This window comes from Miniopterus natalensis, chromosome 17 (assembly GCF_054644295.1).
Source record: "Miniopterus natalensis isolate mMinNat1 chromosome 17, mMinNat1.hap1, whole genome shotgun sequence".
NCBI lineage: Eukaryota > Metazoa > Chordata > Mammalia > Chiroptera > Miniopteridae > Miniopterus > Miniopterus natalensis.
Window position 1 is genome coordinate 9,444,535 of NC_142097.1, and position 25,681 is coordinate 9,470,215.

The window sequence follows — 25,681 nt, forward strand, 5'->3', positions numbered from 1 at the left end:
CTTCAAGGTAGAATTCTCTAAAGGAACAGAGAGAAACCAGAACATTCCACTCCACAAGAGTGGACAATAGGAAGCTTTTAAAGTGGACTGTGCACCAAATTAGTTCCTCCAGAAATATGCCAGTTATTGAGGAAAACAGAGCATACACGCTCCTTTAAGCAACCGTGACAATTTCTAGAGTTGTATCTGTATTGCTTTCACAGAACAAGAATGAGCAGCCTCTACGACCCAGAGATAGTGGCAAGGGATCACAGTGCCTCCGTGGCTGTTCTAGTAACAGCCACCTCAGGTAGTGTGGTCTGCATCCCCAGGCCATAGGTCTTAACTATTTAACTAGTTACCTAAACTAAGGCACATCCATAAAAGGGTATAACCATGCAATGTTTTATTTTTTTTTAATTTAGGTAGAATATGTAGTGACATGAAAAGATGTTGGCAATATAAATCATGTTAGGCATGTTGCAGAACAACATTTGAAGTATAATCCCATAAATTTTAAAACCTTACAGAGGATATCTAAAAATATGATTTCACATGCCTAGAAATAACTGTAAGGATATAAAAATTTTAAAAAAATTTACACTTTACTTTATGTGCTTCTATACCTACGGAAACGTTTTTGCATTAAAAATGTATTACCGCTTCAATCTTAAAACAATTTTAATCCTCTATTCCCCAAAAGCATCTTCACTTCATACAAAATGTGTATCTCTTAAACTATATTTGATCCAGTGGTTTTATATTTTTCTAAAATCTTCAGTCGGAAGATTTGTTGCAGAGTTTGCACATATACTAACTACAGTGTTTTCTTCTACCCTTAACAAACACGGGAGGGAGCAAAAGCTTTACAGTTGTGAGTGCGAGAAACAGGGTTTGTTCTTGTATTATTATTATTGTCCATACAAACAACTTTAAACCTACTTTTGCCCCACCCTATACTCGTTAGGAAAGTCTACTAGCCTGCAAGAGCCTTGAGAACAAGGACCGTATTGCAGGCATTGTTAATCCCGCAAGCCTAGCACTGCTGCCTTTCAAGGGCCTGCTTCCAGGACAGACACTTCAGAACCAGGGTTCCCAGGGCAACAGACTCCATGAAGACTAGAAGACAACAACAGATTTCATGTCCCGTCAGATCTGAATGATAGCAGGCTTCAGGTAGGTTTATTTAATTGAGTTTACCTTTTCAAAGCCTGAATATGCTCACTTAATAATGTATAACTTTTACTACTCAAAAAATTATTAAAAATTTTTAAGACTTACCCTTTGTCGAAGAAAGACGTATGCCCTGATCTAGAGAACTTTGTGCCGTTGCTATTCATCACCCCACAGTTAACATTCCCTGAAATATAGGATTTTCGTGATGCTTGGTCCTTTGCAAAATTCTTGCAAGCTGCTAATTTGGATTCTAAAGCCTACAAAAGAAGGAATGATTTGGTTGTCAAAACAGTAGCAGCACATAAAAATCTGCATTTTAAACCATTTCTATTTCGAGACTCAAACCTTACTCTTAGTTGATAAAGGTGGCTACTTACCTTTATCAAAGAAAGAGGAAATGTTCCTGCTGACTTCCTTTCTAAAGAGTTCAGAGTACCTTACTCATTCCCCTCAGTGTCACTGAGGGGTACAGACATAGTCCTCATGCACATAAGAAAATGTGGCACAGCAGAGAGGGGCCCCGGGTCTCTTGACCCCATCCATCATGTCTTTCTGAGTTGTGAACGGTTTTGTTAGTTGGGTAGTTAGGGGTGGGTGTGGGTGAATGTGTGTGGTGTGGGGCTGCTTTGGGATCAAACACTATAAAGAATGCAAAAATATCACTTGAGAATTTTTTAGAGCAGCCAATTCTTTCTATAGCATTTCAGTTTAGTTATTTCTAAAGCATTTAAATGGATAAGAGCATTTACAACACCTCACATGACATTAAAAGCTATTCTGTTTCTTAGAACGCAGTGTAAATGTCTGACACCCTGTCTGTAACGAAATAATTCACCTGACAATGACACTATACCTTTAGCATTTACCTCTAAATCAGATGCCCTTCTTAGCACCTCTCACCACAACGCCTGGCCAGTGGTAGTGAATGTTTCAAGTAAAATCAGGGCAAAACAGCATCCATTCTATCTAACAGCACTGAGGTCATCACTGAGCAATTTTAGTGGCGTGAACAGAGCCCAGACTAGAATGTCTGGAGAAGTGTGCATACAGTAAAAAATGCTAACATAAATGGAGACATGCTTTCAAAAAGCTTGGCTGTAAAAGGAAGAAAGAAATAGGATGATGGCTAAAGAGAGATGTAGGGTAAAAGGGAAGAATAGCTGCTTTTATGTTGCTTTCTAAGATAAAAAAAAGTGTGTATATAATATGTAATATATAAGTATTATGCATAAATATTAACATATAGAGAGTGAAAGTCTGAAGGTACAGGAGACATGAAGATGAGAAGGCTGGAAGGAATAGGACACAAAGCACAGAGGGCAAAATTAGCCATGGGCAGGAATATTTTTACCACTGAAATAAAAAGAACAAGTACTACAAACAGAGGTAGTAACAGGAGAACAGTAAGAGGAAAAAACAAAACTTTAAATCAGAGGCCTTGATCTCCCAGGGGAGGAGGATGCGCGGGTGGGGACGAGCCTCCAGTACTTCTACTCAGGGAGCAAAGTACAGCAAAGCAGAAAACAAAACATCCATAAAAGCATGCAGGAGCTGGCAGAGAAGCTCCTGGAAGACAGCCTGTCAACTAAACAGGTAAACCATGCAAGGACTACAAGTTCAACTTTCATGCACCATTTCTGAATAAATTACTTATGGTACTAAAGCAAAATAAACAAGAAAGAAAGAAAGATGACAACTTGAGGCCCAGGAATAGGCAGTACTAATCCAAGAGGATTCAAGGGAGACAGTGGGGCAGCAGACCGACAAGCATAGCGGCTTTCGGCAAAGAGCATGAAGAAGAAGCTGGAAGGTATGAGATACTACAAAGAGTATATTTTCTAGCTACAAATATAAAGGGTAATTAGAAACACCAGGAAAAAGAAAAAGGCATACAAGTCAGCTTGCACACAATACAAAAAAACCTGATATGATTTTGAGTAAATAATAAAGAACAAAATGCTTGGGCCATCTGTTGAACAGCATGAGTAAAACGACCCAAAAGGCCAGCTCCTCCTCTATGATTAGGCAGTAATCTATACATGGGCATAATATTACAGATGCTACTGACTAATTTTCAATCTTCAGAACCAATCAATGGAGAGCACAAGAAGGTACAGAGAGAGACACACACACACAATATGGAGTTGAGATATAATCTAATAAATTCAGAAACAGAAGTTTCGTATTTAAAATTACAAAAAAAAACACTAACAAGAACAAAAAGTAAAAAACTGGGAGGATGTGAGTTAAATTCCTCATCTTTTTTCTTAAAATTGATAAGTCAAGAAACAGAAAAATAAAACATTATTTCAAGTTATAGAGGTAAATACCATTAACTCTTACAACAAATTAGATAAAAAAAATTGTTATCTTTTAGAAGGAAAATTACGTACTGTATGAATGACTTGTGCACATTACTCTTTCTAGTAACTTTAAAATGCAGTTTAGAGTTAATCTCATGGTTAAAAGGAATTCCATAAGCCAGAGAAAGTAAACATAGGACCTGGTATCTTGGTCTCCCATTTCTTCGTAGAAAGTACAATGCAACTTCTACTTTTTTCAGAATGTGTATCACACACAAAAATTAGTGAAGGGGTGGTGGATAGTGGGAAGTTTCAGGGGCAGGTTACTGAAAAGAGAGGTTAAAGTCACTGAGGGAAATAATAAAAGCTTAAATCCACAGTTATATATTGTTTTCAGTGATCTGGATAAGGAAAGGAGAAGTCCAATTTCTTGAATGATCAACACTGCAGGTCTCCTCCATGGCCAAAAACATCATGATCAACAGTAACAACGGAAGCAATCTGCAGGATCACTGATGAACGGGAACAAAGTGAAAGAAGAGAGTGCTAAAAAACTGAGAACTGCTCTCTTGAGAAGGTCAAAGAGTATTACAGAGAGTAAAACACTGAGTAAGCAGAAAAACAAGTTCAGTATTTCAAAAGCCAAACTGTTCTGGAATTCAGGTTAGAGACAAGGAGATGGCACTGAAGTTGAGGTGGTCAAGGCGTGCTAAGACAGGCACAACTAAGAGCAAAACAAAGTCATGCCACAGGCCATGCCCAGTCCTACAAAGAGAAACCTCAGGAATAACAGGAAGATGGTAGGCAGCAGCAAAGAGCAGGATTAGAGGGCAGTATAAGACATACAGCAGGAAGCGTTTTAGAAAAAAACGGAGGACTCGTGGTCTTTTAGAAACAGCCGTGGAGAACATGAAGAATTCCCAGTGGGAACTTAGGAGCTCGGCATGCCGGGCCTTCTGCAGACACACCAGCAACCCCAAGCCCTGGAGGTGTGTATCTGGACCAGCCTCAGTTGGTCACTGGATGCTTTTGCTTCTCAGCTTAATTACAGCCTTTACCATAGGAAGGTATCCTTTTTTCTTCCCTCATTTCAAATTAAGAAATAATTCAATACCTTGGCAACTGAAACACCTAGAGATAAATAATTGAATGCTTACCCCTACTTTCCGTAAGAGATCCCCCACAATGTTTAGTGCTGATATCCTAGCTGAAGGAGTTAGTGGACTGGTACCAAAACCATTTGGTATAGCTAGAAGAAAATAAAACACGTGATTAAACATGCAATTTGGGTTTCGTTGTTATTACAACACAGTATACATTCAATGTAAAAAATCAATATAATATTCCAAACTACAGATAAAGTATAAAGTAGAGATACCATAAATATGTTTAACCATTCTCCAACTGATGGATATTTAGATTATATACAATTTTACATCATTACAAATAATGCTAAAAGGACATATATCTTTAAAACATCCAGATGAGTATTTCTGGAGAGAGTTCTCAAAATAGAACTGATGGGTCAGAGGATATGATATGCCCATTTTTCCACCTTAACAGATGCTGACTGCCAAAATGCTCCCTAAAAAGGTTATGTCAGTATCAGCGATTTGTATGGTGAGGTCCTCAATAATATTAGACATCTCTTTTTGCCAATTTGATCGTCACTTTAATTTTTATTTCCTTAATAACTAGTCATTTGAATCTCTTCTTGAAATCATCTGCTTATCCTTTGCATTTTTTCTACTGGGTTGTCTTTCCTTTAATCAATCTGCAAGGGCACAATACATTATAGATATTCACCCTTTATTTAACATATGTTGTATTTCTCAGAGTAACATTTATCTTTTAAACTTTGTGTTTTGGGGAGGAAGACTTTGGCTTCTTCACCTCAATATTATAAAAAATGTTCTCCATATTTTCTCCTAATGGTTTCCTAAAATTCTTTTACACTTAAATCATTTAACTCATCAAATATGTACATTTTTTTCCTCCAAATGGGTAGCCAATTGTCCAAGTACCGCTTAGTGAAAAAGATTTATCTCATCTGAAATGGTACTAAAACCATATACTGAATTCCCTAAATATTTCAAGTTCCATTAAATTATTAGTCCACTATGCCAAAAAGATGCTGCTTTAGTTATTAAAGAAAAGACATAACAGCACTGGCTGGTGTGTCTCAGTGGTTAGAGCATCAGCCCCACACTGAAGGGTCCCTGGCCCAGGTTGGAGTGTGTGGCACTTGTGGGAGGCAACCGATCGATGTCTCTCTCTGACATCAATGTTTCCCTCTCTCTTTTTCTCTCTCCACTCCCCCAACCCTTCACTCTCCAAAAAATTAATGAAAAAAATATCCTCGGGTGAAGATTAACAAACAAAAAAAGAAAAAAGAAAAAGACATTACAAACCTTTTGGTGAAGGAAAACTGTTCTCTGTTCCTTTGCCAACAGGAGTAGCTGGCAAAGAAAGTGATGCTTGGACAGCAGAATCCATCTTTTCACAGTCCAGAGTTGGAGAACTGGGAGCCGACTTTCTGGTTACTTCCTGTTGTCTTTCCCGAACTGCTAGTTCTTGTCTTAAATCTGTAAAATGTAGCAGAAGTAGTAATACTCACTAGAGAAAGCAAATACATAATGCAAAGTCACATCTAAAATGCCATAAAGACATTCTTCCTAAATTACTATTTCTCAAATATGAATTTCCTATTTAACAATTATTTCTAGGGGAATAAACATGGCAACCCTACTGTCTAAATGCTCTTTTTTTTAATACTATGTATTTATTTTTAAACTTTTTAAATTGATCTGAGAAAGAGAGAGAAACATCAATTCTTATATGTACCCTGACTGGGGATCAAACCCACAACCTTGGCATATCAGAACGACACTCTAACCAACTGACCTATCCAACCAGGGGTAAATGATCTTTTAGAATTGAAAAATGCTATAACCTAAGAAAAAGGATATCTATGCCCATATGCAAAAAGAAATAGAGTAAAAGGGAACATGTATGCCCGACCAGCGTGGCTTAGTTGGTTGAGTGTCGTCCTAACCACCAAGAGATTCCGGTTTGATTCCCGGTCAGGGCACATACCTGGGTTTCAGGTTCAGTCCCCTGGTCAGGGCGGAAGGAACCAATTGATGTCTCTCTCTCTCTCCCCCCCCACACTTCCTCTCTCTAAGCATGTCCTCGGGTGAGGATTAAAAACAAAAAACATGTATAACACAAAAATATTCTTTACCAACTCATTTTCTTGTATTTTGAAATGATGTAGTTTGGGGATCACTGCAAAAATCAATTAAGTGCATGTTTATAATTTTAAATGGGCTAATATTGTTCACTAATTGTCACTATGAAATATTTTGTTTTAGAAAGGAAGTAGAATAGTTGTAATTTTTTTTTCATGCTTTCAAAGTTGAATTTCAATGCAAAATTAATGTCTTCTTCTCCAGTTATGCAACTGACCTTCAGAATACTTGCTTATGTTAATAAAACGATACAAAGTTATCTCACTTCTGGGTACATATCCAAAAGAATTCAAAGCAAGATCTCAAAGACACATTTGCACACCCATGGTCACTGCAGCACCATTCACAATAGCCAAGAGGTAGAAGCGACCCAAGTGTCCAGACACAGATAAATGGATCAAAAAATGTGTGTGGGTGTGTGTATATATATATACATATATATATATGGGTATTATTCAGTCTTATAACAAAAGGAAATTCTGTCACAAGCTTCAATATGGATGAAACTTTAGGATATTATGCAAAGTGAAAAAAGCCAGTCACAAAAAGACAAACACTGTGTGATTTCACTTATATGAGGTATCTACAGTAGTCACACTCATAGCTAGCAACAGAAAGTAGAATTGTGATTGCCAGGGGCTGGGGGAAAGGGGAAATAGAAGTTGTTGTTCAATGGGTATAGTTTCAATTTACTAACATAAAAAAAATTCCAGCGATCTCTTGCATGACAATGTGAATATGGTTAACACTATTGAACTGTATATTTAAAAATGGTTAGGATGGTAAATTTTAGCCGTGGCCATTGTGGATCAGTTGGTTGGAGCATACCAAAAAGTCACAGGTTCAATTCCCAGTCAGGGCACATGCCTACACTGTGGGTTCGATTCCTGTCAGGGCACGTTTGGGAAGCAGCCGATCGATGTTTCTCTCTCTCTCCCCTCTCTCTAAGAATCTGTGAACACGTCCTCATGTGAGGATAAAATAAAAAGATGGTAAATTTTATGTGTTTTGACCACAACTGTGAATGAATGAATGAATGAATGAATGAATGAATGAATGAATGAATGAATAAAACATAGAGTTAATACTTTATACATTATATAAATTATGTGAAGTTCTTTAAAAAAAGGCATGAAAAACTATTCTTAGAAACTGAACCAAAAGTTTCACAAGTAGTAATCAAAGAAATACAAGTTTTTAAAAAATGAGATACCAACTTTCAACTTTCAAATTGATTTTTAAATAATTTTTAAATCTATTTTTATTACTCACAATGCTAATTAACAGTGTGAGAAGGACACTCTCAATCACTGCCATAGGGAGTGTAAACATACCAAATATCAAAAAGTAATTCAGCAGTATCTTTTATGACCATTAAAAACATTTATATCCTTTGCCACTTCTAAGAATCTATTCTAAAAAAATTATCAAAGATATTCCTAAATATTAAGTACAAGAATCCTATTCACAGCACTATTTATAGCAAAAAATTACCCACCAATAATAAGGGATCCATCAAATAAATATATCTAATAAATACTATAAACATTATTAAACCCTATTTTAAAAGATGTTTTAGTAGCATGGATTATATTCACTGTATTAAGGAGTGAAAGAAGGGACAGAAAATACATATGTATATATACCATGGACCTAATATATATATACTCAGGGAGGGGCAAAAGCAGGTTTATAGTTATGAGTGCAAAACACTGTTAATTATTGTATTATTTTCCATACAAACCACTGTAAACCTACTTTTGCCCACCCTTTTGTGTGTGTGTGTACATACGTGTGTGTATATACACACATACACAAAGTTTTGTTTCAGTTATAAATTTTACCTCTTGCTTCAGTATGTATACTCATGGGAAAGACTGGAAAGAAACACACCAAACTATTAGTGGATTTCTCTCAAGACAAACGGATTGGCATTGATTTTTATTCTCTTCTTTGTAATATTTTGCATGCTACCATGCACTTAAAAAAAGGAGGAGGAGGAAAGGAGAATTTTAAAGGAAAAATACATATTCATTATATGTATAATATATAAACAGCAATGTGTACACATATGTTATTATGTGCATAACAAAGGTATTTAGGTAGAAGGAAAAAACCCAAAATAAGCAAGCAGTATATGCACAGTGGTAGTGACTAAGGCTTTGAAAAACAGACCAGGGTTTGAATCCCAACTGACAAGCTGTAAGACTTTGGACAAAATTCAAAATTCTCTGTGCCTATTTTATGGCCTATAAAATAGTGATGGTAAGACCTGCCTCCTAGAGATGATGATGGAGGTATTAAGTAAGTTAACAGATTAAAAGTACTTAGCATAGTGTATGACAAAGTATACAAATGTATAGCTTTAACAAGTTGGTCCTGAAGTTAGCTGAGAACTCTGGCTCAGGGGTAGTAAGGTTTCGGTTAGGTTATAAATTTTACCTCTTGCTTCATCCTTTAACCTCTGAACAGAGACCAACAAAGATTCCTTTTCATCAAGTTCACTTTCTAAAAATGCATTTCGTTCAATGGCCTGATTTAGCCTTTGTTCAAAGTCTTCCAGTGAAACTATTGTTGCCCTAAAAAAAAATTAGAATCCATGAATTAAATAGTGTACAAATAGGTAATACAAAAGGAAACTGTCAGTTGATATCATATCATTTCCTGACCTAAAAAGCGTGTCCCAGTTGAAAGAATGATCTCACCCCTCTGATCTCTGGTGGCATTTAGTGTCTCTATTATCATTTAGAGCCATTAAATATATTCTTTTCTCTTAAATTCCCATCTAAATTCCTTAAAATTCCTTAAAGGAAAGCCACTTATTATACAATTTATATCTCCCCACTGGATTTTAAATGCAATACAATCAAGTTTACATATTTTCAGGAAAACTTTTCAATAGTTTTCAAGAACGTAAAAATTAAGAATTTGTTTAAAACACAAAGTCCCAGGTCCCACTCCATTTACATTCTTCCTACCAATCCTTTCTTCTTCCTGCATTTCTCATCTTACTACTTTATTCAACAAACATTAACATGTACCTACTATGTTTCCACTATCTGCTATGTGCTACCTGCTATAAAGTTCCTTAACTTCGTCCGAACTCATAATGCCATGTCCAATTGTATCAAGCCCTGTCAACTGTCAAAATCTCTCTCAACTCCATTTGCTCTCCTTCAGTCTTCTGCCCATGCGTAATTCTCCATCCATCACCTGAATTCCTCCTAAATGGTCTTTACATCTCCTCCTCTCTATTCCAATTCCTCAGTATTATCTTCTGAAACCAGAGGCTGAAATTACTCCTTTGTTTAAAAAATTATTAAAGAGACCCCCCACTGCCTATAGAATGACTATCAAACATTGCACACAAGGTTCTTCACAGCCTGGCCTCAACCACCTTCCAGTCTCATCTTGTTCAGCCATGTCTCTATACATTTCAATCAAAATGAAATATTAATACCTCACACGCTTTCCTGCCTCTCTGCCTTTGCATCTCTCTCTTCCCCTGATTAATTTCTGTTTCTCCTGGTAGGTTCTGCTTCCCCAATCTCTCCAGGGTTACTTTAGCTGCTCCCTGCTCTATGCCCTGGAGCAACTTGTACACTCTTTTTACTAGAGTATTTATCATATGAAATGTTCACATCTGTTACACCCACAGTCAGTAGCTAGTTTATCTTTGTAACCTCAACTCTAGCATCCTATCGGGCATTTAAGAGTCACTCAACTATTAAGGAAAGAAAAACCAGGTAATAAAGTAATAGGAATGAAGTAAGAGGAATTAAATTTGGAATGGTTAAGAAACAACTAATTTACAGATATATGAAAGCTTGGCAATAGTAATAGCAAGCAACTATAGGTTATTAAGCAAAATCATAATGAAAGCAATATATTGATAAAATTCATCGGTTAGTCCTAAAACAGAAGAGAATTTAAAAAGGTAAAAATTTGAAGACAAATTAGCTAGGAAATAACTGCAGAATTCAGGTTTAAGATGTGAGGATCTACAAAAAGTGTGGTGGTACTGATGACAGAGAGGGAAAGATAGAGGAATGAATGAGACATATTTTAATGAAAAGCCAACAGGAACAACAATGGTACATGAGAGAAGGAAAAAAGAAAAATGGGGGGAAAAAAGCTTAGAAGGGCAATATCTAGGGAGATAAGGGTTTGGGGTTAGTTTCAATGCGTTGAGTACCAAAAAGAAGTGTTCTGGGATTAAGATCTAGGTGATAGGTTGAACCTAAAGACATACATCACTGACTAATCACTGATTGCCAACTTTGGTTATTCTAACAAAATACACATCATTCACCTTTTTGCTCGCTCTAGGTCGTCATTGGCTTGCTCCAGCTCTCTCACATACTTATGCAATTGCTCCTTAATGGCCCGAGTCTGACTTAAATCATCTTCTAATACTGAGACCTGCTTGTAGCTCTGTGCATACTGATGTTCTAGTTTCTCCTAAAGGCATGGGTATAGGAAAAAAGTGTTGTTAATGTACAGTTTTCTTTAATAAATGAGGAAATCCAAGTTAAAGGGGAGGGAAAATCCAAGGAATTCACCCACAATCCAAGTTGATGGTACCCCTTCTCCTGTCCACGATACTTAAAAACAATGATACGTTCATTCCAAATGCCTTAGCTCACACAAAGGTTAAATAGTGAACCACTCTCTTCTCAGAAATCTAATAATGCTCTCTCTGAAAAGAAGTAAAATAATGAAACCATTGCCTCAAAAACCCCAAAAATGGTGGGGGAACTTCTGGGTTCTCAGGCTAAATACGCTCAGGGTGAGCACAAAAACAGAGACTGACAGAGCTCAAATTCCCTACCCCTGACCTGCCTACCCCCACCATCCCCAAACCCACCTACTCTCCAGACACTGAAAGTCTCCAAGCATTTGGCTAAGGCGGTGGTTAAGAGCAACAAAAGGAGATAATCCTTTTATTCCTGAAAATTCTTTTTTAGAAGGCAATTTTTAAATCCAAACTAAGCTCCAAAACTATAAACAATAATGAAATAGATGTGTATATTTCATACAAATATAATTTTTAAGTACCACAAAATGAGGCGACATATCAAAACAAATAATCAGGCAACTTCTGAAAATTACAGGAACTACAAAATTATAGCTAGGAACATGATAGCTAAAACACTGACGACTACAGACTTTCTAAGTGAACTCCTAAACTCTAAATCACCTTTCCCTTAGTTCCATAAAAGAAAACAGTTTGTCAAAATTCACTTTAAGCTTATTTTTACATTTTTGTTGCCGGCTGCTCTTAAGCTCCCCTTTAAAAAATACATTTCTCATTTTAATGAAACATAGTACATTAGACACTAGAACCTCTACTGCCACAATTACCTTTAATGCTTCCACTTCATATTTCAGTCTTTGGTTATCAGCTTGCAAGTCTCTATTTCTTTGTTCAGCCTGTACTAATTGTGCCTCCAACTCTGCTTCTAATTCTCTGCTTCCTTCCTGAAATTCAACCAGCTCATCCCGAGCTTCCTGGAAGCTAATCAAAAACAAAGTGGGAAAGATGAGTTGTAGTTAGTAGGAACTATAAGGATCATCTTGAAGACAATTATATATCAATTCAAGAATTTTTGTCTGAATGCTATGCTTTAATAAAATATACTAAATAATAAAGACAATCTGTTTTACCTCTCTCACTCTATATTCAAGGCTCAATGAAAGTTATAAGCCCTAAAAGGACTCACATTTAATATACTCACTGCTAGCTCTTCCTTATTTAATGTATTAATGAAGAAACACATATTACTATACCACAAATTAGTTCAATATTTAGCTAAGTTTTTCAGTATAATTAGTTTCCTTTGTAATTCTATTATTTAATTTTATGCATTTAAAAACATTATTCTGAGAAGGGGTCTACAGACTTCTCCAGCCTATTAAGGCGTCTATGGCACAAAAAAAGATTAAGAATGCCTGCCATAGACACATACCTTTTATACCCACTGGCACAACATAACTGGCTTCGGCAACAACAATGAAATAATAATAAAAGGTTTGATAAGGCTTAGAAAACTCTGTTAACCAAAGTAAGAAAATGTATATATATTTTAGAAAAATTCAATTTTAAAAAGAAATTTAAGAAAGTTTTGGTGCTCAAAAGATTATGTAAACGTTCTCCCAACTAATTAAAATAACTGAGATTTTATAAAATGCTCCATACACCCGAAGCTCTTCTCCCCTCCGGCAAAGCTTCTGGATCCAGGCACCGATAACACTTGCTGAAGAGAACTCAGGTCTGCTATATGAAGCCCTACACAGCCTATCAGAATCTCCAAAAGACTGAAATGATGAGGTAGAATCAATGCACACAGCAGGCCAAAGGTGGCCAATTAGAGTAGTAAGAATAAAAGGAGGTAAACTACCAGGAAAAAAAAAAATCACAAATGATACTAAGTTTTCTTACTATTTTAATAATTTGAGTAATATAAGGATTTATGGCATTTTTGTACTATTTAAATACAAGCAATGCTATGACTATTTCTAGAATCCCAACCCTAAGTCTGAAACTCTAATTTTAGCTTTATGTTTTTAAAAATGCACATGCTAGAGATGGTGTATTCCAAATGCCCTGCCCTATTTTTAGGATGCTTTTCAACATTACCTTTGTTTATACTTTAAGGACAGTTCCTTCCAATAAGCAGTTTCTTCCTTTAAACTTGAAAAATCTGGTATATCTTCACCATCCATGATCAAGAAAGCCTGTGAAATATTAAAAACAAACATAAATTAATAGAGAACCCAGGAATCTAAGTAAAAGATAAAATCTGGGATAACACCAAAACTGCAGTATTTTAGAAGGAGTTAACATGAAAGATTCCAAGAGTGCTTAATTTTTTTTTATTTATTTTTTTAAATATATCTTTGTTGATTTCAGAGAGAGGAAAGGAGAGGGGGAGAGAGAGAGAGAGAAACATCAATGATGAGAGAGTCATTGTCGGCTGCCTCCTGCACGCCCCCGAATGGGGATCGAGCCGGCAACCAGGGCATGTGCCCTGACCGGGAATCGAACCCCGATCGCCTGGATCCTAGGTCAATGCTCAACCACTGAGCCACGCCCGGCCGGGGGAGTGCTTAACTCTTTATTGTAACCCAGGCACATAAATCACCTCACTGCTCCACCCTCAATATTGGGGGCCACCAATATTATGATGAGATCATGATAGGAGAGGAGATCAACAAAATTATTTGATATAAGGCACTTCTGGTCACAGCCCTAGGTTCGGTGAACTGAACCAACAAAATCATCCTGCACACAGGGCTTCAGCAGCTGGCTTAAAGCCAAATGACCTTCTGGGAATCAGGTGACAGAAACAAGCTTATTGTCAGAGCTGATGCTACCGCATGCCCTTCTCTCTTGTAGAATTGCTTCAAACCACCTGCTTGAAACATTCATGCCAGGTGATCATACTAGGAGATCACATACCACATTCCCAATCATTTACTATTATTATATTTCTAAAACCTTCCTGTTAATTATCTTCTAAGTCCAAAAATTTCTTCCATTAAATCCACTAATCCTCCAATTTCAATGTTCTTTCATCTTGGTTCTTCTCCCAAGGTGTTCAGAATGGGGAGGAAAAAAAATACCTATTTAATTAACCTTGCATTTGGACTGACTACCTAAAGCTTCCAACTGATTGTCAAGGACAAATGAAATACCGAAGACATTGAGTTCCCTCTAGATTCACGCCTAACTTCAAGAAGCAAAAGTTCTGTAACAGTCTAACCTCCTATAACCCCCTCCCCAAGCATCCCACTTTATATTCCAACAATGCTGTTCAAAGTGGTCTCAACACACCATTCTGTTTCGGTTCTGGATGTTTTCTCTACCTGGAATGGCTATTCCTTCTTTGTGTATTTGGAAAGCTCCTATTTATACTTTAAAACCTAGCTGTCATCTTTTCCAGAAAGCCTTTCCCGCCCTCACCCAGATAGCACTAAAATCTCCCACACTCTTGGCTACCTCTGTATCCAACACATGCTTTCATGAATATATTTACCACATAGCTTACACTTCTATGTCCTCTTATTAGGCTGTGTATTATTCTTACTTATTTCTACCCCTGCACATGGCTTACAAATACTCAATAATACTGTACTTACTAAATTAAACCAAAATTGATTCAACCTAATCCAAACCAGGCAACAAGAATTCAAGGCCAGCTTTTAAAAGCGAATTCATAAAAACTTGGAGTTGTAGAATGCCACTCATGAAGGTTCAGCAAAAAGTCACAGATAGAACTTCAATTTCAGAGTGGGTATACACCAAAGAAGTACAAGGGTGGTTTCCGGTTGAGTAAAATTAACATGTAGCTTCATTCCCTTGTGGCTCACTGCAATTTTTTCTGTATTAGTCAAGTCTCTCCCGACCACACCATCTATTATTACTTTTGACATCTGTTAGTCAATCTTCCAATTATTTTAAATTACCAATCAGCCTTAGTTTTTGAAAAGAGATGGATCCCTTCTATAAATGCAAAGTATTCCTTGAAGCATAACACCTTGCTTACAGAAAGTACAGCATGCTTGCAAATGTTTACTGAGCACCTACTATGTATCAAACATTGTTAAGAACTGGATAAATATTTAGTGCACCAAATGCACCCTCCTCTAATCTGAATAGCCCTGTATTATTCTACTCCTGGAGATATCCTTAAAGTATAACATTAAAACGTAAACCCCCAGAGTTGGGAGTGCTGCTGAAACTGGGTTCCAGGGTTCCAATTCAACCATTAAATCCTCAAGCAACCTGCTTAATGTCTTACAATCTCAGTTTTTTCCATCTAATGAGAATCTGGGCTAGACTTATGTTTCCTCAAGTATGTTTCTGATTAGTAAGTAACACTAACTTTATAACCCTATTCCTGCTAAATCTTATGTGGACTGAACATTGACAATTTTTCTATAACAGGCTACTTTTACAGCTTGCTTACTGGCTCTTCAAACAGTATTATAATCTACGCCAGAAACCTTTTACTAAAATGACCATCATCTTTTACAATATAAACCAATTAAAAACATTTAACCAGGAAACAGGCAGTAAGAGCAGCACTGCATAGTGGTTAAGAACCTAGATCCCTGCCATGGCCAGTGTCGCTTAGGTGCTTGAGTGTTGTCCCAGTCACCAAAGGGTCACAGGTTCGATTCTTGGTCAGGGCATATGCCCGGGTTGTGGGCTGGATCCTCAGTGGGGGACCTATAGGAGGCAGCCAATCAATGTTACTCTCTCCCATCGATGTTTCTCTCTCCCCCCTTCCTCTCTCTCTAAAATCAATCAATAAAAACATTAAAAAAAAAGAACCTAGATCCTGAAGCCAAACTGCCTTGGTTTGAATCAGACTCCACTACTCACTAGTTAACCTTGGGCAAGCAACTTAACCACTCAGTGCCCCATTTCCTCACCTGTAAAATGAGGATAATTAAAATAGGATTGTTAAGAAGATTGAGTTAATATTTGTACTCTGTACAGAGCTCGACACACAGTAAATGCAGCATAAATTTCATTAAGTTATAAAAAAAACTGGTAGTTCAGGCCCTGGCAGGGTGGGTTGATTGGCTGGAGCATTGTCCCATACACCAAAAGGTTGTGAGTTCGATTCCAGGTCAGGGCACATGCCTAGGCTGAGGGTTTGATCCCGTCAGGGTGTGGTATGGGAGGCAACCGATCGGTTTCTCTCTCATATCACGATGTTTCTCCCCCTACTAAGGTGAAGATTAAAAGACAAAAACAAAAAACCTGGTAGCTCAGTAGTGGACCTTTCAAGTCTAATCACAAAATAAATGTGCTTCAGGCTCTCCTGGCATCATGGCTACCGCTTCCCTTGTGTCTACATAGTGTCCAAGCTCTGGCCACACACAGAAGTGCCATCTCCACCATCATCCCTTGCACCTCTCAGCAATTCAAAATGAGGCTGGTGTCATTTCTGGAAGGAAACTTGCCAAGCAAATCTCAAGCAGGAAGTGCAGCAGGAGGTGGAAGAGTGGGTGGCATCAGGCAACAAACAGCCACACCTGAGCTCGGTCCGGTTTGGTGAGAATCCTGCAAGTCATTCCCGTCCTCAACAAAACCAAGGCTGCGGCAGATGTGGGAATCATCAGTGAGACAACTGTAAAACCAGCTTCAATTTCAGAGTAAGAACTGTTGAATTTAATCAATAAACATGATGATACTGTAGACGGCCTCCTTACTCAGCTGCCTCTTATGAGCACACTGATGAAAGACCTGCAATGCTGTTTCTCCAGACAAGGATGTTGATGGCTTTTGTGTAATTAAGGTGGGGCGGATGTGTTTGTCAGACGTGTATTCCATGTTACCGGCTACCCCATGGGGTATATGGGAAATAATCGAGCTAGCATTCCAACCCTAGGGAAGAATATGATTGTAGCTGTTAAGTCAAAAAATGTTGGAATGCCCACTGCAATGGTACTACACACAACTGGCCACATAAACGTCCTGGAGGTGATGTCACTGTTAAAATATCTCGATACACTCCCAAAGAGCAGCTGAAGAAACATACAATTCTTGCAGATATTGTGGTCTCCACTGCAGGCATTCCAAATCTGGTCATGGCAGATATAATCAAGGAAGGAGCAGCCATCATTGTTGTGGGAATAAGTAAATATTCAAGATCCCATCACTGCTAAACTCTAGTTGGTTGGAGATGTTGATTTTGAAGGAGTCCGGAAAAAAGCTGGTGACATCACTCCACTCCCTGGGGGTGTTGATCAAATGACAGGGGTGAGGCTAATGAAGAAACCCATTATTGGTGCAAAAAAGGTGCTGAAGATTGAAGATCTGGAAGTACTGAATTCTAAGTAGCTTGTAGTGGCAACTAATTAACAATTGTGTCTTCTGTATCATGAACAGTACTCCAAGCCAATTCAAGAGGCAAAACAGGCCAACAGAAATGCAGTATTTTCTTATTCTACTGACATGGTTTTAAATGATGCTTTGTGTTTTTTGAAAGCTTAAATGGTGGGTGTTTGCACACACAGGTCTGCAGCACCTTACCAGGGAGCACACATTATTGCACTGGGTCATGTGATCCAGCCATAAGCGAAACCATTAACCTAGTTATTAACATGGGGGACAGTGTCACATTGAGAATGGCTGCCTAACTTTGTCAGACCACTTCAGTTACACTGCCTTTTCTAAGACTGCATCTCCCAAGTGCTATCCCAGTAAGAGTTGATATTCACTTTAGGTTCCAAACCTTTTGGTGAAACCAAAGGAAAAATGTTGCTAGAGGAAATTAGGGAAAAGGTAAAAAGGAAGAAATCATGGTAATTGGGTAGAAAAAAAATCTACCAGTTTTATAGGTTTTGACTGAAAGCTACATGTTAACAGTATCCTGAGCTATTTTATAGCTTAGTCAGTCATTGGGAAAACTTCTAGGTTTGTTCCATGTGCTACTAGCCCTTGTTTTCTGTGTTACCATTTCTGAGGTCTCTCCACTAGGACTGAACGGCTTCTTTAATAAATAATTCATGGGTATTGTCATATTTGGTTTTTCCTATATTCTTAAACTTCAATGTTAAATTTTTGTACTGTTGGGGGTGTCTATATGGTTTCTGTGGTAGATCTTGAAACCTGTTTTTTGAAAAACAAAACTTGGGCAGCTTGTGTATGTATGCAACTTACTTTTCCACCCAAGAATTGTCAGCAGCTGCCTGCTTTTCTCTGATACACCTGTTGGCTTTCCCCAATAGGTTTTTGAAAGCTTAAGTTAATACTGAATTTAATCAAACTTTCTGATTAAAGGATTTGTGGGGGGGTTTTGTTTTGTTTTAATAAAGCACTTCTGATTGGAAAAAAGTAAATGTTTCAGAACTTATAGCATACAAATGATCCCTTAAAATTAATCACTTCCAGAAGTTATATGCATATTCCAGTGATACCACCATTACTGAAAACTCTTCTAAAACCTTTTCTGGAATAGTCTTAAAGAGCCAGATTAAAAATTAACAAAAAAGTCCTCTGTGGTCCCACCTCATTTTTACTGCTTAACTGGTATTATCCAGCTTTATTATTCCAGTTGTATACATCGGACTTACTCATTCCAAAAACTGAATTTTTTTTACAAGTAACACCAGTTTGCTACTCCTGTAGATATTCAAAAGACCTTTGCAGGGGCTGCAAAGACAGTCTGTTCAGTTTGCTTCAGGTTACAGTGTTATTTGAAACTCTGTAACTAGAGATATTAAGGCTATACAAAGTTAGCCAGTATAGAAAACTATACCACTAAAAAAAAAAGTTTCAACAATGCATTTATAATCTCCTGAAGCTAAAATGCAGATAATTATGTTCTCTCCTCTGCTACCCAAATCGTCCCTCAATACCATGTCTCATATGGATGGAGTTATGAATCTCTAAAGCATCACAACTTTTACATGGGACAGTATCATACTGTACATGACCTTCAGGTATCTAGCAACTGACATATCAACTCATTTGGGTATAAAACTATCTGTCCAAAATGCTATATTTACAAAGAAACTACTCTTTGTGCAATGGTAAGAAAATCCACTTTATATGATAGCGTCTTCTTGTTAATAGTTGTAGAATGCAATAGATTAGAAGTTCTTTTGGACCTCACTGTAGGTCCAACCTTTTTCATTTCATGGCACATACAAACTAATTACTAAAATTCTGCAGCACATCAAAAAATATATTTTGCCGAAATGATAAAAAAAAATAGGTATAACAGTAGATGGCTACTGTTGTGTTAACTGTTGACCTTTTTTTATTTGACAATCTAAGGGAAAAGAGGTCAGTGCCCTTGACTAAACAGTCAAGTATTGCATTATTAAAAATTCTTGCAGCACACCGGTTGAAAATCCCTGCTGTAGGTAGTAATACGTGTGTTTTTCTTCTACTTCTCCCAAAGGCACATTTACAGAATGTTTAACTTTTCAAAGCTGATCATAAATGTGGTCTCCCTTTTGGTCCTGACTATCAGACTTCTTTTTCCTACCTTATGAAATGCTCAGAAACGTACATCCGGAGTAATTTTAAGCTTTAAGTAACCAAATTTATCTCGACATGGTTTAAAATGAGAATAAGTTTTGCAGTTGTCATGAAAGCAAGATCTAAGTTTTTACTCAGATTTCTACATATTTCTAAGTGTTCATTATCCTACTTCAATTTATTTAATTAAGAGTCAAAACAGAACTAAAAAAAGAACAGTTTTGTTAGAGTTAACAACTTCTAGCTGGACCAAGTCAACCTCTAACAGGGCTAGCCCAAGGTTTTCTCTATTCCTTACGATCTCCAATTTTAAATGATTTTAATAAAAATCCAGAAGAGATCTTACTCAGCTCCCCTTTACTTCTCTTCAACCCATGAGTTCATGCTATATCAACAAGTTCATGATTTAGCAAAGCCATTATTCTATTTCAAAGTGAATTAAGAACACAATTTATCATACGACGTAACTAGCCAGCAACCCCTGAGCACGTTTCAGAGTAGGTTCTTTCTTGTAACTGAGTAGCAATTTCCTACTCTAGGTGAGTCTGCTCAAAAATACTTAAGTCTTCTACTAGCTTCTGGTATATTTTTGGCAAGTCAAATTTTCTGCGTTCCTTTCTAGCAGAGAAGGGTATTAAAAAATCCCACCAAAAAAAACTCTGTAACTCTGACCCTTAGAAACGTAAATTCTGAACCAAGCGAACCCGCTCACAAGTTGGTAGAATCCACAGTATAAAACACTTAATACATCCCACCCCACTCGGGCTCAATTTTCCCATCCGTTAAATGGCGATAACAGAATGAGGCCCAACCACAGGGTGCTGAGGTTCGAGAGAGACAGCGAGGGGGCTCTAAAATGTGTGCAGGCGCTGGAGCGAGAGACCCTTCACTCCCTTCGCAAAACTGAAAGGGCTACTTCGCCGCTTACCAGCAAAAAAGAGGCGAGCACAAGCCACCCAAGCCCGTTTGACGACACTTCCCTGAACTCTAAGAGGGGTGACTGGGAGTCGGGACGGGGAGTCAGTCACGGGGAAGCCGCGGAGCCCAACGAGGGCCGCTTCCGCGCTCGCCCCGGACGGGAGAAGCGAAGAGAGCTCAATTCAGCCCGGCTCCATACTACCCTCCCGGCTGAAGGGATGGACGGGGAAGGGGCGGGGAGAAGGCTGGAGACGCCGCTGCCACTTCAGCTGAGCCACTCCTTGAGCCACCAGCGCCCAGGCCCACGGTGCCACGTCCCGGCCTCCGTCCGCCCGCACATCCTCTGGAGGCCGCCGAGCGCGCTCCCCTGCGGGCGCCCCTCGTGGACCACGCCTCGGACCAGGGCGGCCGGGGAGCAGTTAGAGCGGTTGGAACAGTTGCCCCCGGGCCGGCCGCCCCAGAACCCGGCCCGGGTCCGGCCCGGCGGGGCCTCAGACAGCCCCAGGGCCCGGCAGGCTCCCCAGAGACAGGCCTCGGCGCCGCAGGTCCGGACCGGCACCCTCGGAGCGGCCCCGCACGGCAGGCTCACCTCCAACGTATCAAAAACGCATATTCGCCGCCACCCGACCGACGTCTCCGCTCCGCTGGCCTCACCAGGCCCGCCCAGCCGCTCAGCTCCGCTCCCCACTGCAGCCCTGAGCTCCACTCCGCGCACCTCCGCGCCGGCTCCTCCCCGACACGTCAGGGGCTGCCTGGGTGTCCGAGGCCATTCTGTGACGCGCGGGGGCGGGGCTCGGAGCATGCGCGCGAGCTGCCAAGGCGGGGCTGTGGGAAGGATGGCGTCACAGGGGCTGGGTCGGGCCGGCGCGCTGACGTCAGGCTGGCGGCGGCCAGTGCGCAGGCGCTCCCGGCCGCCTGGTCCTGCGGCCGTCGGGCCTTTCGCGTTCCCGAGGGCGCTCCGCAGTCCGGAAGCGGCGGCACCGCGGCGAGAACCGGCCTCCGAGGTCCTTCAAGTGCGTGTTTCAATGTTCCCGTTTATGGAACGAATCTCGGCTCAGATTTCACCGCCAAGCCCGCCCCACCACCCAATAGAACGGCCGGCGTATTCTAGTCCCCCCCCATCACTCACATAGAACGATGTTGTTTTTAGAGCGCTTCCTGTAGCTGAAATTTTCTTTTTCTTGTGTTCCTCAGGAGGATGTAAGTTCCATGGGAGCTAGAACCTCTCTTACGCTTTTCTTATCCCAACAGGTACCTTGGTCTGTACACAAAGTGTGCGCTCAGCTATTGTTGAATGAATGGATTCCTTGAGGTCAAAGAAAATATAAATAGATCTATTTATATACGTTATATATCTTAGCGTATGTTTATTTATATAAATGTGTGTGTTCATCCCTCTGGAGCCCCCAAGGAATGGAATCCATTTTATATGCTATACATATACCCCCTAGGGGACTTGGAGAAAGAAAAGGGCTTGGGGGGGGGGGTAGCTCAGAAAGGGGAGAAGCAACCTCGCAGGAAGTGGAAACTGGAAGAAGTAGAGCTGTTTTTAAAACAATTCTAGGAACTTTTGCTGTGTAATGTGCAATGCAGTTCTCTGATGTCAGTGCTCTCGGGATTGGATTTGTGGGATTTTTGGACACAGTAATGATGTGTAAGACAGGCCTCAAGGTGAGAGCAAGGTGAGCCTGGGAGGGCCAGTTATATTTTTGAGGGCATAATCATAATCAGAAGCAATGCAAGATGGATTGTAAGAGGTATCCAAATCAGTGAAGATCAGAGAAGCGATAAATGGGGTTTGTGGAAATGATGGCATCTTGAACTAGACTCTGAAGGATATAGGGTTGAAAAGATTATGATAATATTGAGTGGTTCACTTTTGTTGTACCATTTGTATGTACTGGCAATTGTGCTAAATGCTTGGTTTGCATAGTTCAAGCTTCACAGTGATCCAGTGAGATAGGTACTGTTATTATTCCCATTTTATAAATAAGGGAACTAAAACTCAGCAACATGAAGTTGCCCAAGGTCACTCAACAAGAAAAAAGAGGACTCAAGATTCAAACCCACCTAGTCTGGACTGTCTAACTCCAGAAAACACACTATAATCACTGTTATACTGTTGCTCAAGAAGGGGGACTATTAGTAATAACTACCACTGCCCTGGTCGGTGTGGCTCAGTTGGTTGGAGCATCATCTGAAGGGCCGCAGGTTCTATTCCCAGTTGGGGCACTTGCCCACTTTACAGGTTTCATTCCTGATCAGGGCACGATCAATGTCACTCACACACAACAATGTTTCTCTCTTTCCCTCTCCCTACCTCTCTCTCTAAAACAGTAAAAAAAGACATATCCTCAGGGGGGTTAAAATAATAGTAATAATAACTACCACTTACTGGGGTAGAGCATAGTGCTAACTACCTTACATACATTACCTCCCTCAATCTCATAAGCAGCTTGTGAGGCTGAAATATTTCCTTCATTTTTCACGTTGAGAAACTGAAGAGCTGGGGTTTTAAACCCCAACCAGGTCTTAGTCCAAGCCTGGTGACCTGGGATATCGTGGAAGCCCTTCTAGGCCCTGGGGCTCTGCTTCCCTGGCTGAACCTGTGTTCTGGCTGATGAGCTCACAGGCAGAAAGGTAATTAGGCAAGGAAGCCTTCCTGTGGACTTAATGCCAAGACAGAACAGTCCCATCCCAAGAGGTAAAAATAAATAAAGGCTGCAACTCTTGTCCCTGCTTCCTGGCTGAAGTCCTAGGGAACACACTGAGTCACCTAATGGCAGGCCAGGCCCTGCAGAAAATGTTAGCGTCATCTTCCAGTCCACCACCTTTCCCACTCAACCTGGACCCAGAACTGGTATTTGTTAGAACTGATATGCTGGCCCTATCTTAATGAATGGGCTTTGCTTAGCAGAGATCTCAGACATATCAAAGCCCTGTACTAATCTCCTACCTCTGTGTTGGTTGAGCTTTTTCAGCAGACTTTGCCCCACTCCCTGCTTCCAGTATGCCCATCCAGGGAAAATAGAGTGGAAGTGAAGACTGAAGGCAGCCTCTAGGGGATGCGAATGTTGGGCCCGCAAGCCAATAAGTCTGACCCTGCCACGGCAACCACAGGCAGGACTCGAAATTCAATAAATCTAGGAGCTTTTTCATAGCTAATTTTTAAGTTGATAACTTTGTATGGCCCGCGAACAATGTTATAAATATCCAAATGGCCCTTGGCAGAAAAAAAGTTTCCCCACCCCTGCAGGGGAACAGAAGTTACAAAACCAGCTTTGTGAAGGTAGAAAAGGTGTGTGATGGCTGCCCCACCCTCTGCTTCATAAACCATTAGGAAGGGGTTTGCTGAGGCATGAGTCCCAGTACAAGGTCTTTCTTGGATAAAGCCAAAGGGGTTAATGTCACGGTCCCTGAGAGCACACACAAGTATTCCAATATCTTCCCTGTCAAACTCAGACTTAGGAAACAGAGGCCAGGTTCTACCACTTGGGGGAGGTAGGAGTTGACCAGCTGCCTTAGAAGAGGTCTGGACATTACCTAATGAGGATGCTAAACTCCAGCCACATCACACACACACACACACACACACACATGCAGTGCACATGGGCCTGCCATGAACACTCTGAGGAAATGGGGCATATGCAACTCTATTGAATCAGATGAACATACGCCTTGAAATGAAAGGTTTAATTCAGCCTAATCTCTCCATACTTTTTTGGCCAGCATTTTCTGCTAAACTCTAGGAGCATGGGTCAGGCAGGGCAAGGAACTCCTAATGGCTGGCTGGTTACTAATGGCCTGCTGGGTACATCTACCATATGTCCCACCACCACCTCCAGCTCTTCATGTCTAAACTCCCAAAAAGATCCTCATTTTTTTCCCCAGTTAAAATTTCCAAAATGTTTTTTCATGTTTCTGCCAATAGTGTTACTAAGGTGACATCAAATCACCCTTAATTACCGCCTTCCCCAACTTTCATTTCATTCACACGGTCACCAAACCAGAAAGACTTTCCCTTCATAAATTCTCTCAAATAAATCCATTTCCCAGTATTTTCCCCCTATATCTCCCCAGTCCAAAGTCTCCCATTTATCTGTTCCTCCCTTCCCAAAGGTCTCTTCTACAAATTTCTTCTCCTTCCAGTCCAACAGTCCACAGAGCCAACAGAATAATCTTTCTAAAAATCTACCTGTACAGACATTACTGGCTCTAAAACTTGTTTTGGCATCCTGTTGCCTTTATGATAAAGTACAAACTACAAAGTCTTGCATTCAGGGTCCTCCCAACTCCAACCCACTAATCCAGTGCACTTCTTACAGTTCACCTACGTGGGTCTGAACAGAGCCTCCACTGCACGCCCCAAATAGACAATCCCCTTCCTCTCCAGGCCTTTTATTAACTCCCACTGTCCTGTGCACTACAGCTGCTCCCTAACTTTGGTCAGCCTGCCTTTCTCTCTGCCTTTTGAAGTTCCACTCATATGCTACCTCCTCCAGGAAGCCTCCCCTGTTAACTAAAACCCCAAAGTGAGTGCTCCTTCCTTTGAGCTCAAGTAGAGCCCCGCATACTTCACAGGAGACTTACTGAACACAGCCTTTTAGTCATGGAGGTGTCTGAGCTCCCCCAAGGAACCCAAGCTCATTGAGTGCAGGGACAATGTTGATGGTCTTAATATCCCCCAGCAAAAGGGACTTAGCAAACACTTGTGTAATATGCTTCCCTTAAATGAAAGGATGAATCAATGATCTAGTGGCTAGAACTCCAAATACAAGACTGACAGCACTTTTTGGGAAGTGACCCAAGTTCTGAGAAAAGTTACTATATAGAGAGAAGATTTTCACTGCTATGAAAGGCTGGACTTAGGTAAGGCCAGGTGATAAAGGAACTGGGATTCAGGTTATGGGTAATTACGACTTTTCTCTAGCCCAAATCTTAAACCCAATCTATAGCACCTACAATGCCCAAAGCAACATCTTTTGCCTTTGTAATAAAAAATACTAGTAATGATAGTTTTTAATTTAAAAAAAGTACACACTTGGACC

At 39.9% G+C, this 25,681-nt stretch overlaps 1 protein-coding gene and 1 pseudogene across 3 annotated transcripts in view; one reads left to right on the top strand and one right to left on the bottom strand.

Moving 5' to 3' along the window:
- Window positions 1–21,320, bottom strand: part of NDEL1 (nudE neurodevelopment protein 1 like 1) — a 56,355-nt gene extending 35,035 nt beyond the window's left edge. For 2 of the 3 annotated variants that reach the window (XM_016222450.2, XM_016222449.2), the window contains exons 1-8: window positions 21,223–21,319; window positions 13,350–13,447; window positions 12,074–12,227; window positions 11,022–11,170; window positions 9,152–9,288; window positions 5,870–6,043; window positions 4,616–4,707; window positions 1,261–1,412 (exon numbers count right to left, since the gene is read on the bottom strand). In XM_016222450.2, coding sequence (XP_016077936.1) covers window positions 1,261–1,412; window positions 4,616–4,707; window positions 5,870–6,043; window positions 9,152–9,288; window positions 11,022–11,170; window positions 12,074–12,227; window positions 13,350–13,435 — 944 coding nt within the window. In that variant the 5' untranslated portion in view covers window positions 13,436–13,447; window positions 21,223–21,319. Of the gene's footprint in view, window positions 1–1,260; window positions 1,413–4,615; window positions 4,708–5,869; window positions 6,044–9,151; window positions 9,289–11,021; window positions 11,171–12,073; window positions 12,228–13,349; window positions 13,448–21,222 lie in introns of all 3 variants that reach the window. The other variant, XM_016222448.2, reaches the window with a different exon arrangement.
- Window positions 14,950–17,588, top strand: LOC107544504 (bifunctional methylenetetrahydrofolate dehydrogenase/cyclohydrolase, mitochondrial pseudogene; annotated as a pseudogene).
- Window positions 21,321–25,681: the final 4,361 nt, after the last annotated feature.